The sequence below is a fragment of the Stegodyphus dumicola genome, chromosome 6, assembly GCF_044657685.1.
Source record: "Stegodyphus dumicola isolate Sdum_Otavi_A_Nest chromosome 6, ASM4465768v1".
In the NCBI taxonomy this organism is placed as follows: domain Eukaryota; kingdom Metazoa; phylum Arthropoda; class Arachnida; order Araneae; family Eresidae; genus Stegodyphus; species Stegodyphus dumicola.
The window spans coordinates 220,290,274-220,304,294 of record NC_140773.1 but is presented as its reverse complement, the minus strand read 5'-3'; the positions used below and the strand labels follow the sequence as shown (position 1 = coordinate 220,304,294).

At 36.2% G+C, this 14,021-nt stretch overlaps 1 protein-coding gene across 2 annotated transcripts in view; it reads right to left on the bottom strand.

Annotated features, from left to right (window-relative positions):
* The window catches only part of LOC118198722 (tether containing UBX domain for GLUT4), an 88,973-nt gene that overhangs the window by 34,539 nt on the left and 40,413 nt on the right, over positions 1-14,021 (bottom strand). For both annotated transcript variants that reach the window (XM_085819549.1, XM_085819548.1), the window contains exon 2: positions 9,910-9,965. In XM_085819549.1, the coding sequence (XP_085675675.1) occupies positions 9,910-9,965 (56 nt within the window). The remainder of the gene's footprint in view (positions 1-9,909; positions 9,966-14,021) is intronic.

Genomic DNA, 14,021 nt, shown 5'->3' with positions numbered 1-14,021 from the left:
AGTTATTATATTACATTAAATTTAAATGATGACGTTCTTGAAGTTGTACAACTTTAATCAGCTGGGATATTAATTAAAAAATCTGAAAAAGCTATTTTTTAAAAATATGTTGTTATTTTTTTAATAATAAATTTGATTTTTTGGAATAATATATTTTTTTATGTTATTAGATACGTGCACTTAATTTAGATATTATCTTTTAATGCAAATGATATTTTAAATAAGTTCGCAGCAATAAAAATTAAATTCACACTTTTTTTTTTTTTTTTTTTTTTTTTTTTTTTAGATTAAAGATTTTTTTTTGCTCCTTTGAGATGGTATACGGTAACTTTCGAATCCCGGTGAGCAGGCAGGCTACACTCATGTTTTTTGTGATTTTACGCATATCTGTTGTGTATGCAGTGTCTTCTGGATGCATAAATGAATAAAGCTGAACTCTGGTAGTTCGGTCCTAATTTCGAATCCCGGCGAACGGGCTGGGTCCATGGGTGTTTGCGTGATTTTACGCATGTGCCTCGTGTACGCAGCATCTTCTGGATGCATAAGTGAATAAAGCGGCCGAAATTCGCTCAAAACCTCTGATTACTGGTAGTTCGGTCCAACTTTCGAATCCAAGCGACCGTGTTGGCTCAATGTGTGTTTTCGGGATTTTTCGCATGTGTAACGTGTATGCGGTATCTTCTGCATGCATACTTGAATAAAGCGGGAGCAGCCCGCGCAAAACTACAGAACACTGGTAGTTCGGTCCAACTTTCGAATTCCGGGGTACTGTACATAAAATTTGGTCGCATACGTGAATACAGCGCGCGGATACCGGGTAAAACCGCTGAACACTGGTAGTTCGGTCAAACATTCGAATCTCTGCGAGCGGGCTGGCTGCATGGGTGTTTTCCTGATTTTCCGCATGTGTATAGTGTATAAAGTGATTTCTGGATGCATATGTGATAAAAATGGGCGCAGCCAGCTCAAAACCTCTTAACGCTGGTAGTTCGATCCAACTTTCGGTGTCGGCGAACGAGCTGGCTCCCCGGGTGTTTTCTTGCTTTAACTCATGTGTATCGTTTATGCAGTATCCTCTCCATGCTTATGTGTATAAAGCGGGCGCAGCCCGCTCCACAAAATCGCTGAACACTGGTATTTCGGTCCTACTTTCGAATTCCGGGGTACTGTATATAAAATTTGGATGCATACGTGAATACAGCGCGCGGATACCGGGTAAAACCGCTGAACACTGGTAGTTCGCTCAAACTTTCGAATATCGGCGAGCGGGCTGGCTGCATGGGTGTTTTCGTGATTGTTCGCATGTGTATCGTTTATAAAGTATCTCATGGATGCATACGTGAATAAAGCGGGCACAGAATACTGGTAATGCGGTTCTGGTAATGCGGTAATTTCGAATCCCGACGAACTGGCTGGCTCCATGGGTGTTTTCGTGATTTTACGCATGTGTATAGTGTATGGAGTATCTTCTGGGTGTATATGTGAATAAAGCGGGCAGAGCCCGCGCAAAGCCACATAACACTGGTAATTCGGTCCAACTTTCGAATACCGGCGAACAGGCAGGCTCCATGTTTGTTTTCGTGATTTTACGCATGTGTATCGTTTATGCACCATTTTCAGCATGCATACGTGAATAAAGCGGGCACAGCACGCGCAAAATCGCTGAAAAATTGTATTTCGGTCCAACTTTCGAATCGGCAGCGGGCTGGCTGGAGGGGTGTTTTCGTGATTTTACGCATGTGTACGGTGTACGCAGTATCTTTTGCATGCACACGTGAACACTGTTTTGGGCGGGCTCCCGCCCAAAAGCGCTGAACACTGGTATTTCGATCCAAATTTCGAATACCCGCGAAAGGGCTGGAAGCATGGGTGTTTTCGTGATTTTCCGCATATGTATAGTGTATGCGGTAACTTCTGGATGCATAGGTGAAAAAAGCGGGGGAAGCCCGCGGAATGCCGCTAAAAAATGGTAGTTCGGTTCAACTTTTCAATACCGGCCAAATTTAACATAGGATATCTTTTAAAAACGAACAATGATAAGCGGGCTTCAGCCCGCTCAGCTGGCGGGCTTGCCCGCTAGTCTATACTATTAAAATCTGTGCGCGTCTGTCTGTGTGTTTGTGTGTTTGTAACATCATCTCCTCCGGAATGGCTGGGTGCAGAGCTTAGCGGAAGGTACCGTTGGATTCAGAATGTCCGTGGCTCGCCATATTGACCATCGGCATCTTCGTGCGACTTTAATTTGCCGAGATATTAATTAAAAACTCATTTTCTCCCTACATTTCCCTACGTTTTGCACTTTTTGGTCGGGTTTACCCTATTTTAGGGATTTGGCCAATTGCCAAATTCATTTTTCTCGAATAACTACGGAACGGCGCCGAGTTGGAATTCGAAACGCATATCACCGGATGCCAAAAAAATCAACGAATCCATCGATACCGGTCCCATCTTCGTACGACAATAATCGGCGGAGTTATTAATTAAAAACTGCGAAAACGTTATTTCATTTTTCGGAGTGGCAACTGTCTCGGAATTAGCTGAGATAAAATTGCTTTTTCGAAAGCGCCGGGGGGGGGCAATTGCTTCCGTTTCAGATTTGTGCTGGCGAAAGGTCACGTGTCAATTTCTTTTTCTTTTTTTTTTTTTCAAATATCTATGGAACCGGGTCGAGTTGGAATTCGAGAGAGGTATCGCCGGATTGCAAAAAATTCTCGGAATCCATTGACACCATTCTCATCTTCGTACGACTTTTATCAGCTGAGATATTAATTAAAAACTGTGAAAATGCTAATTTTCCCCCTCATCTTTCCGAGTGGCTACAGTTTCTTGAACCGCTAGAGATAAAAATCAAGGTTATATTCTGAAGTTTTAATAAAACACGCGATTTCATGTTACCTCACGGTGCATTGAAAATATTTCGTTAATATCAGCATTTTAAACTAACATTCTTTTAATTTCAGGTTTTTATAATTGCCACGATATGTTATTGCCAAATTCTTTTATTACTATTGAGTAAAAGTTGTTATATTACATTAAATTTAAATGATGGCGTTCTTGAAGTTGTACAATTTTAATCAGCTGAGATATTAATTAAAAAATCTGAAAGCGCTATTTTTTTAAAATATGTAATTTTTTTTGGAATAATAAATTTAATCTTTTTGAATAATATATTTTTTCATGGTTTTCGATACGTCTACTTAATTTACATATGCTTTTTGAATTTAAATGATATCCTAAATTAGTTCGCAACAATAATAATTATTAAATTTTTTTTACGATTCAAATTTCTTAATTAAATTTTAATTGAATATGAGCTTTTCCTTGCAGCAACGACACAAAAGAATTATTTAAATTTAATTTAACTTAACTATATTCTTGTGAAACAACTTTGTTGAAACTTTGTGCGGATTCTGTAAATTTAAACATTTTTTTTTCGTTTTGGGTTTTAAATTGAACATGTGATCCTTGGAGACGGTATATGAGAACTTTTTTTATTATAAATAATTATGAATTATTAATCGTATTAATATATATATATTGATACAATTTTGTGTGTGATTATGTTGAAGTTTATAAAAAATAAAGGAATTTTAATAACGAATCTATTGTTTGAATAACAAACCCGAAAATTTTCACGATTTCTCTTTCTACAACGGCCCATTAGCGGCACCGTAAAGTCAATGAACATTGGTAGTTCGGTCCCTTTTTCGAATCCCGGCGAACGGGCTGGCTGCATGTGTGCTTTCGTGATTTTCCACATGTATATAGTATGTTCAGTATCTTCTGGATGCATACATGAATAAAGAGGGCGCAGCCTGCTAAAAACCGCTGAACACTGGTAGTTCGCTCCAACTTTCGAATCCCGGCGAGCAGGCAGGTTACACGGGTGTTTTTGTGATTTTACACATCTCTATCGTGTATGCAATGTCTTCTAGATACATAAAGGTATAAAGGGGGGGGGGCGCAGCTCGCGCAAGAAGGCAGAACACTGGTAGTTCGCTCCAACTTATGAATCCCGGCGAGCAGGCTGGTTGCCTGGGTGTTTTCATGATTTTCCATATGTGTATCGTGGAAGCAGTGTCTTCTTAATACATATGGGCATAAAGCGGGCCCAGCCCGCGCAAAACCGATGAACACTGGTAGTTCGGTCCAACTTTTGAATCCCAGCGAGCAGGCAGGCTACGCATGTGTAATGTGTATGCAACGTCTTCTGTATGCATAAGGGAATAAAGCGGGCGTCAAAGTCACTGAACACTGGTAGTTCGGTCCAACTTTCGAATCCCGGCGAACGGGCTGCTGCATGGGTGCTTTCGTGATTTTCCGCATGTATATAGTATATTCAGTATCTTCTGGATGCATACATGAATAAAGAGGGCGCAGCCCGCTAAAAACCGCTGAACACTGGTAGTTCGGTCCAACTTTTGAATCCCAGCGAGCAGGCAGGTTACACGTGTGTTTTTGTGATTTTACACATCAGTATCATGTATGCAGTGTCTTCTAGATACATAAATGAATAAAACGAGCGCAGCCCGCGCAAGAAAGCTGAACACTGGTAGTTCGCTCCAGCTTACGAGTCCCGGCGAGCAGTCTGTTGCGTGGGTGTTTTCATGATTTTCCATATGTGTATCGTGGAAGCAGTGTCTTCTTAATACATATGTGCATTAAGTGGGCCCAGCCCGCGCAAAACCCATGAACACTGGTAGTTCGGTCGAACTTTTGAATCCCAGCGAGCAGGCAGGCTACGCATGTGTAATATGTATGCAATGTCTTCTGTATGCATAAGTGAATAAAGCGGGCGTCAAAGTCACTGAACACTGGTAGTTCGGTCCAACTTACGAGTTCCGGCGAGCAGGCTGGCTGCATGAGTGGTAACCGCTGACTGGTAGTTCGGTCCAACTTTCGAATCCCGGCGAGCAGGCGGGTTACACGGCTGTTTTTGTGATTTTACGCATGTGTATCATGTATGCAGTGTCTTCTGTATGCATAAGTGAATAAAGCGGGCGCAGCCCGCGCAAGAAAGCTGAACACTGGTAGTTCGGTCCAATTTACGAGTTCCGGCGAGCAGGCTGGCTGCATTAGTGGTAACCGCTGGACACTGTTAGTTCGTTCCAACTTTCGAATCCCGAAAATTTGCGGGCTGGCTGCATGGGTGTTTTCGTGATTTTATGCAAGTGTATCGCGTATGCAGTATATTCTGGATGCAAAATTTAATAAAGCGGGGGCAGACAGCGCGAAACCGCTAGACACTGGTAGTTCGTTTCAAATTTCCAATACCCGCGAAATTACATTAGGAATTCTTTTAAAAACGAACAATGATAAGCGGGCTTGCCCGCTAGTTTAGCTAAAAATCCGAAACAAAAACAAAAAATTTAGATAGCAAAAACGTAAAGTTTCTAACCAAAAATATTTGACAAGAATCCATGTACACAGCGACATGTTTTAACTTAAAAAAACATCTATGAATTGCACAATGTAGGCAACGAACGAATCTACAAACTACGCACACCTCGCTTTAATAAATTAACATAACAACAATAAATTTCAAAGAATACCATGTACACAGCATCCTGTTTAAACTTAAAAAAAAATTCTATGAATTGCACAATTTAGGCAAGGAAGGAATCTACGATCTACCCACTCCTCGCTTTAATAAAATAACATAACAACAATAAATTTCAAATAATACCATGTACACAGCGTTCTGTTTTAACTTAAAAAAATTCTACGAATTGCACAATTTAGGCAAGGAAGGAATCTACGATCTACTACGCACTCCTTGCTTTAATAAAATAACATAACAACAATAAATTTCAAATAATACCATGTACACAGCGTTCTGTTTCAACTTTAAAAAACATTTATGAATTGAACAGTCTAGACACTAAACAACAACAAAAAAAAAAAAAAAAAAAAACTAAAATAAATTTCAAACAATTTAAAAAAACAACAATAACGACAGAAATTCATACTAAAGAACCAATGAACATAACATTCTACAAAATAAGAACAAGGATAAAATAAAATGCACTTAATGCACTTACCATGAATTAATGCGTTTTCAAATAGCAGAAATATAAATTTCATACCGCCTTTAACATGCCGCCACGTAATCACTATCGTATTTACACGAGAGCCAGACACACTATCCAGAAAATTTATACTATGGTTCACAAATAAATAAAATCACAAATCCCTACTTCTATCATGCACTGCCATTAAAAATAATCTCCCAGACCCTCTTTCCACACTTCCAAATACCCACTACCCCTCAACAGGATAGCCACAATCATATTTCCTTTTGCCGAACTTCAATTCAACAAGTACCATTTTATCTTTCCCTCCCATCTTCTCAGACACAGAGGCGAACCAACGAGCTCCAGTGAAAGATTTTTCAACGTCAACAGGGCTGCCATAGAACACGCAATCGTGCCAAAAACCAGCGCAGAACACATATCGCCACATTTGGTGAAATTAGGGCGTATATTAGAGTTGTACCGTATTTTTATTTAAAATACAAGAAACAAAATTAAAAGACATTAACATATGAAATTTATTTTTGGAAACCCTCATTTAATTATGATATTATCTACATTTACAGGAAATAATTTTTCATTCTAGTATTCACGATATATATCACAAAATAAGTAAGGCGGCATTTTTATTCACATTTTGTACACATGGTCTCATTTAATCAAAAATTATTATTATTTCTTACAGATTTGGCAAGAAGCTTCTTTGGGACAAAATTTAAATATTTGCTTAGATCTTGTAACACTTATTTTAATGTATTACATTTCATAACAAAATCAAGGAAATGGAAAAGTAATTTATTGGCTCTGCAAGATTAGCCTTTTCTCATTTTGTTACCCTATGAGTACATAAATAATAGAAAACAAAAAAGAATTAACAAATTACAAAAAGTGCAAATAACGTAATGATATTGGAAGAGTGGGTTGACCTGGCAACACTGTGGACTTCCCATTTGGAGGAAAGGGTGATAGAATATTTGATGCACTTAGTATGAATTTGAACTGCATAGAATCATAGTTCTCTCTAGGATTTTTTTTCATGCATTCTGAAAATGAGTGCCATCAAGTCGGAGTAATACTGTGCTATCGGATTTTGCTTCCGACTTTGCACGCATAGAAGTTTCAGCAGGTGTTTTGTTAAGGGTTTAGGTTTTCGGATGATTTAAACCATTTTTAAAAGGAAGAAAATCCATGAAAATGAACCTCGTAGGGGAAGGCCTACAATAGCAAGAATTGACAAAAATGTTGTCAGAATCTGGAATCATGTGTTCTCATCGTTGACTGACAGTCAGAATGACTGGAAAAGAGTTGAATTTAAATCACACCATCATTCATCAGATTTTGAAAAATGAATTAGGGATGAAGAAAATATGTAAGAAAATTGTTCTGAAAAATGCTTTTGAAGGAACAGAAGAAAAGCAGGATGACACATGCCTTGACTTTTTGGATTGGATTGAAAATAAACCTCAAGAATATGAGGATGAAATGTGCCATTATTGGAGATAAATTTTGGATGTTCGAGTACAAACACTAAAATAGCACATTTCAAAATCAACACTCTCCAGGGAAGGGGGAAAGCAAGAATGAGTACCAAAAATTTGCTGATTTGCTTTTTTAATGGTCAGTGAGTCATGTACAAAGAGTCTGTGCTTCCAGGTCAAATGGTGAGCCAACTGAGAAGGTCATAAAAGGATTCAAAAAACAGTTATGCATGCCTGTGAGACTAAGATCAATTTGTGGCATCAAGACAATACATCTTGTCATACTGAATTTTTAATTAGTGAATTTTTGGCAAGTAAAAACACTCCTATGACAAATTGGCTTTCTTATTTATTATTTATTTATATTTTATTGAGTGCATTTGATATTTTTTCTATTTCCAAAATTGAAAACCCACCTCAAAGAATGTCATTCTGGGGCACAAGAAAACACTAAAATGGCCCAACTGATCAACGAAGACAACTTCAGTATCTGAGTTCCAGCACTGCTACGAAAAATGAAAAAAATCATCATGAATGCTGTATAGCTTTTTAATACGGTTCACTACTTTGATGGAGACAAAGCGAGGCTAATTTTAATTGAATAAAAAAATCAGTCCCATTACTTTATTTACACCTCTTGCATATGAATGAGATTTCAAAACACAATGACTAATTTCATTCTACATTAACCAGAAAACAATTAAGTTAATTACCTTTCTTATGATTATAAATAACTCCCATTGATCTAATTTAATTTGAAGATGCATTTATAAATTGTACTTGCCAGTGGGCACAAATAAAAATCATTAAAAAAACTCAGTAGAAATATTGATATATGAGTAAAACAATGTAACAGAAAACTATTTCTAGAATTCATCTAGGCTTTTTTAAAACTCCAGTACAATCTTGAGGGAAGGTAGATACAATATTTACATAGGAAATCATGACTTCACGGGCTACCTGCAAGTTAGAGGAAAAGATATGAAGACAATAAGAAAATGAAAGTGTAAGCAGTGTTGAATCATTTATAGTAAGAAAATGAAAGTGAAAGCAGTGTAAAATGGTTTATTAGGTAAAACTTAACAGTATCACTGGTATACCAAAATATGGTTACACAAGAGTTCAAATTATTAATCATTTGCTGTGATGAATGTGATGGATTGCCAAAGATTTTCAAGGATACGTAGAGCTTCACAGATACCGGAAGTGACAATAGAGATTCTTACCATGAGATCCATGTCAGAAGCAATCTGTTCACATAGACTTGAAAGTCTCATGCAGTGAGATAACAATTTTAGATAAAAGGGACATACAATGCATCCAAATATGCAGTCCATATACTCACATACACAAAGGCATAGCAAGCTGGAGCCAACATTATATTGCAACCACAAACTGACCACTCACAGTCTTGGGAACATTACTCAGTATTTTAAGCAGAACCTTCTCCAGAAAAATTTGATACTTCTGAGCATCAGTTCAGAGTGGTAACAGGCATAAGCCAACTAAAACAACAACGATGCTTGTTCTCTGTATAACACACAGTGCCCATCACTTATTAATTAATGGTTAAGCAGTGTTGTGCTGTACATGAACACATAACACGTGGGCTTTCCTGGGCTTACATGTGTGCACTGTGAGGATTAAAAAACAGCTAGCAAATTCAAGGTTGACCACCCTTTGCTGCAGAAACTACATCATAAATGCTGTACTTCATGGATAAACTTCTGCTTATAGTAACTGAACATATTGCAGAAGTAATGGATGCTAACACAACACGCATTACGCACGAAATATTAAGTCTGAGCTGCTTCAGTTATAACAGCAACCATTTTCAACAGCACATAGATTACAGCATGCAACATAATCTCTTTCAAGATGCGAGTTTAGGTCTTTTGTGACCACCCAGTATCCTGCATCCTAACCCTGAAGAACTATGTTTACACAGTTATGATGCAAATATGCAAATATTTAGCACTTTGGTCTGGTTAGATACTTCTTTTGATGTATTCTTACAACTCATACACCATTCAATTTACATACATACAAAATGCACATCCACCATGCACTCATAAAATTAACATTTCTAAAACAATGACATGGCAAATTTAAAAAAGGAAGCCCTGGTGACAAACACGAAGTGCTGCCATAGAGTGCCACTTAACTATTTCCAATCTTGTTTTCCTATGTAAATAAATATGGTTCATACTGATATTATGTATATCTACTCAAGTTTCTACTGGGGGTTTGAGGAAACTCCATACAATATTTTACCCACATATTTGTCCTTGATTTTCCATTGCTTTAAGATAAAATAAGCAATATATGGTCTAAACTATACAATTTTACCTGAAAAGTAATTTACTTCATTATGCATATTTATATAATTTAAAACTTACCAAATATCAAAATCTTCAGGTTTTAAGTGTTGCTTGGAACATGCTTCTTCCAAGACCTGGGGGAAAAAATAAATCCTTTAAATAAATTTATTGTTTATATCTTTAAAAATATTTCAATATAAATTCATTCAATTTATGTAAATAAAAAATTTATATATAAATATGTAAGGACGAAAATAATGCAAAATTTATTTCAATGCATATATGTAGATTTATTTTATAAAGTATGATAATTTTTTTTTTTCCAGTTAACCTAATAAGAATTTCAATAGCCTTGATTCAAATCAATGTGAAAATTTAAAGACGTGGAAAGAGATAAATGGTAGCCATGAGTGGCAAGGAAAGGACAAATATTTGAAGAAACAAATGTGTTAATTTCGAAGTCAAACAAATTTAATTAAAATAAGTAATTTTTGAGTGACTGGTGATAAATGCACGGTCCCAGTTCAAAAGAAATGAGTCAAAATATATATTGGGCCATTCGTAAAGTTCTGATTTTTTTTTTTTTTTTTTTTTTTTTTTTTTTTTAATAATGAAATACAAATGAAGTACAGTACAAAGTCTGTAATCTGGACCTCAAAGCTACAAACTTTCTGCGCATGCATTTACGCATGCACATTTAATGTATAACGGACGGTATAAGCTAAGCTAAAACTATCTAATTATCTATTTCAGTTAATGTTGCAGATTGCATTGTCGTTAATCTTCTAATTGGATCCGGCTTATTATTTTTTGTAGACTGTTAGAGCAATTTTATAAAAGTAAGCTTGAACTTTCAATTATGTCAAAAAGAATTTCCGATTCTGAAGCTGCAAAAGGATCTACAAAGTGAAAGCATGTTTCGATGTCCATCAAACAAAAAGTGGAATTGCTGCAAAAAATGGATAAAGGCCTATCTGTCTCAAAATTATGCGAGAAGTATGTCATTGGAAAGTCCACTATATATGACACAAGAAAAAGGAACTTTTTGTGGAAGCATCTTAAACAACTTACATTGAAAGAAATGTTTAATAAAGTAAACAAATAAATACAGTCAAAAGTCTTTAATCCGGACTCGTCGGAACTTCGGCGATTCCGGATTATAGATCATCAGTTTAAATCTGGCAAGATGGCATGCAGAAATTATAAAATTAAAAATATGAAACCGTAATTTATAAAATAATGAGCAACAATGATCTAAAGGGTATCAAAATTTACAAAAAAAAAAAAAAAAAAAAAAAAAGCTTAATATTTATTTGTTTACTTTATTAAACATTTCTTTCAACGCGCACATGCTTACCTTACGCATAGCCAAAATTAGAAAATTGCAACCAGAAAACTATTTGATTTGTATTCGTGATATTTATAATGACGAGGAATTTGATTTAAATCATATCAAAGACGGAGTACATCGAGATTAAATACTACATTTAATAAGGAATTATAAGCCCAATAAAATAAAAATATCTGCTCTGAAGATAACGATAGTGGTGACAGATCAACTTCCAGTTCAATGCGCGTCGCGACGTCCTCCCCCCCACGCAGAGCAGCGTGAAATTGATAAACAGATTTCGGAACGGTTAGATAAACAAAGGATGTACCTTTATCCATTTTTTTGTAGCAATTCGTTTTTTGTTTGATGGACATCGAATCATACTTTCGTTTTCTAGAACCTTTGGGAGCTCCAGCATCGGAAATTCTATTTGACATAATCGAAAGTTCAAGCTTACTTTTATAAAATTGCTCTTACAGTCTGCAAAAAATAATAAGCCGGATCCAATTCGAAGATCAAGGAACAACGCAATCATCAACATTAACTGAAATAGATAATTAGATAATTTTAGCTTATACCGTCCGACGCGAAAACGTATTCTGCACTTGCGCAGACGCATGTGCGCAGTCGTAAATGTCTTGCGCAGACGCATAAAACGCCTATGAGCATGCGTCAACGCGGCGCATGCGCAGAAAGATTTTAGCTTTGAGGTCCGGATTATAGATCATTCCGGATTATGGGTGTCCGAATTAACGACTTTTGACTGTATTAAGCTTTTTTTTGTAAATTTTGATACCCTTTAGATCATAATTGTTCTTTATTTCATAAATTACATTTTTTATATTTTTAATTGTATAATTTCTGCATGGCATCTTACCAGATTTAAACTGATGATCTATAATCCAGAATTGCCAAAGTCCTGATGAGTCCGGATTACGGACTTTGTACTGTAGTACAAAAACAAGAAACTTTCATTGAATTACATAAGCACCATTTTACTCTGCCATCTATCATCCATCCAGGCAGCTAAAACGTTTTTTTCTTTCTCTCTCTCTCTCTCTTTTTTTAAGTTATTAGGTTTATTTGTAAAGAAGTTACTAATGTGCAGTTTGATAATATCCAAAATCCAAAGCAGTGAACTTCAGGCCATTCACATAATTTTGAAGTAACCTGAGCGATCTGCAGCTAGACAATCTCCAAAGTAGTTAACTTCAGGCCATTCAGAGAGTTTTGAAGATTGAGGCAAGCAAGAACACTTTAACAGGCTCCTGGGCATAAGCCACATCTTGAATATAACATGTTGAAGAAACTGACCATCGCATTCTAAGGCTAATATGAAATTGTAGGAACTGAGATACCAAAATCACTAAGGTGTATATACAACTTTAGGTGCTAAAAAGGATTCAGAACTCTTTGAAAAACACCACTATACAAAATATTTTTTCCACCAATGTTGAGAAAGTGCCAGCCCATTTACTAAGGGAATTCACAGAAATTCAGAGCAACTCATGTCTAATACGAGAATGGAGCAACTATCCCCGAATTTTACAAATACTTGCCTTCATAGTTCTCAGAGAAAGAATGCTAACTATGACTATGCATTGTACATGACTTCCATGACAAAAATGAACAACTCTCCGGCAAAATCTAGGTTTACAGGCATTCCTCTGACCTTTGTTCTGAAAATTCCTAGTGCAAGTAGCATGTCTCCAGAGAGTTGAAAACTTCCAAGAAAATGACACCAGGTGACAGAAACAATAAAGAGATATCCATCTAATTATCAGAATTTCCTTACATGCCTTATTCACTTTTATGCTCACTACATTATTAAGTATGAAACTGAATTTTTCTTTCTTGTGGTCTGCACTATTGTACTCTGAGACATTGAGTTTGACATGCCTGCTTTAACAAATATAGGGACTGAAGTAAAACATCTCAGCCATATACTGAGTAAGATTTTGCCTGGCACTCATCAAAATGTGGGGCTGAGCACTCGCATGATGAAAGACAACATCTTGAGGACTAGTCAGTTTTGGATGCTTTGATTTAATTTCTGCTCATCTGGGAACAATATTTTTTCAAATTTATCACCTGATTTGATGGCAACAATTCATAGCATTCAATTCCTATGTGGTCCCAACATGTAAAAAACATTACTTTTCTTAGATACAGCTCTCCTCTCAATACTACTAAAGAAGGTTCTTTTGGCTTATTCGACAATCCATTTCTTGTATAATATAGTATATTATCCATTTCTCATCTCCAGTAATGAGCCATTTCAAAAATGGAATTATTCTTAATTTCTTTTCAGCAAAGAATCACATGTTGAAATTCGAGTAAATATGGGGTGACTGTACATCACATCAGCTTACATACCCGACCTAGTTCAAATGATCACATACTATACTTTTCAGAATATTTAGTTTACCTTACAGTTCCGAAACTGTTTAATGTGAAAAGATGGTTGTTCAAGGTAGGGATAATCCTTGAGGCTGAAATTTCCATCTTTAAACTTCTAAAAAAACTGTACGATCAGACACAGCACTTTTTTCCCCACACGTGACACAAATTTTACAAGCAGTCTGATTGGCATTTAATTTTTTTAAAAAATAAATGAGCATAATATGATGAAAACTGATTTTTGAGTTTTCCATTCTTATCACTGCACTGTAACAAAAACTATGCCATAGCACATACCAGAAATATGCAACAGGAGCAGAAAATACTCTATTTAAAATTCTGCATTGATCAAGGTCACTCCTTATTAGCAGTAATAAAATGATTAGGAAAAAAATGCACTTTGATTTGAAAAACCACTGAACGTTTTTAATTACCCAATATAGTTTCTGGCTAGAGATGA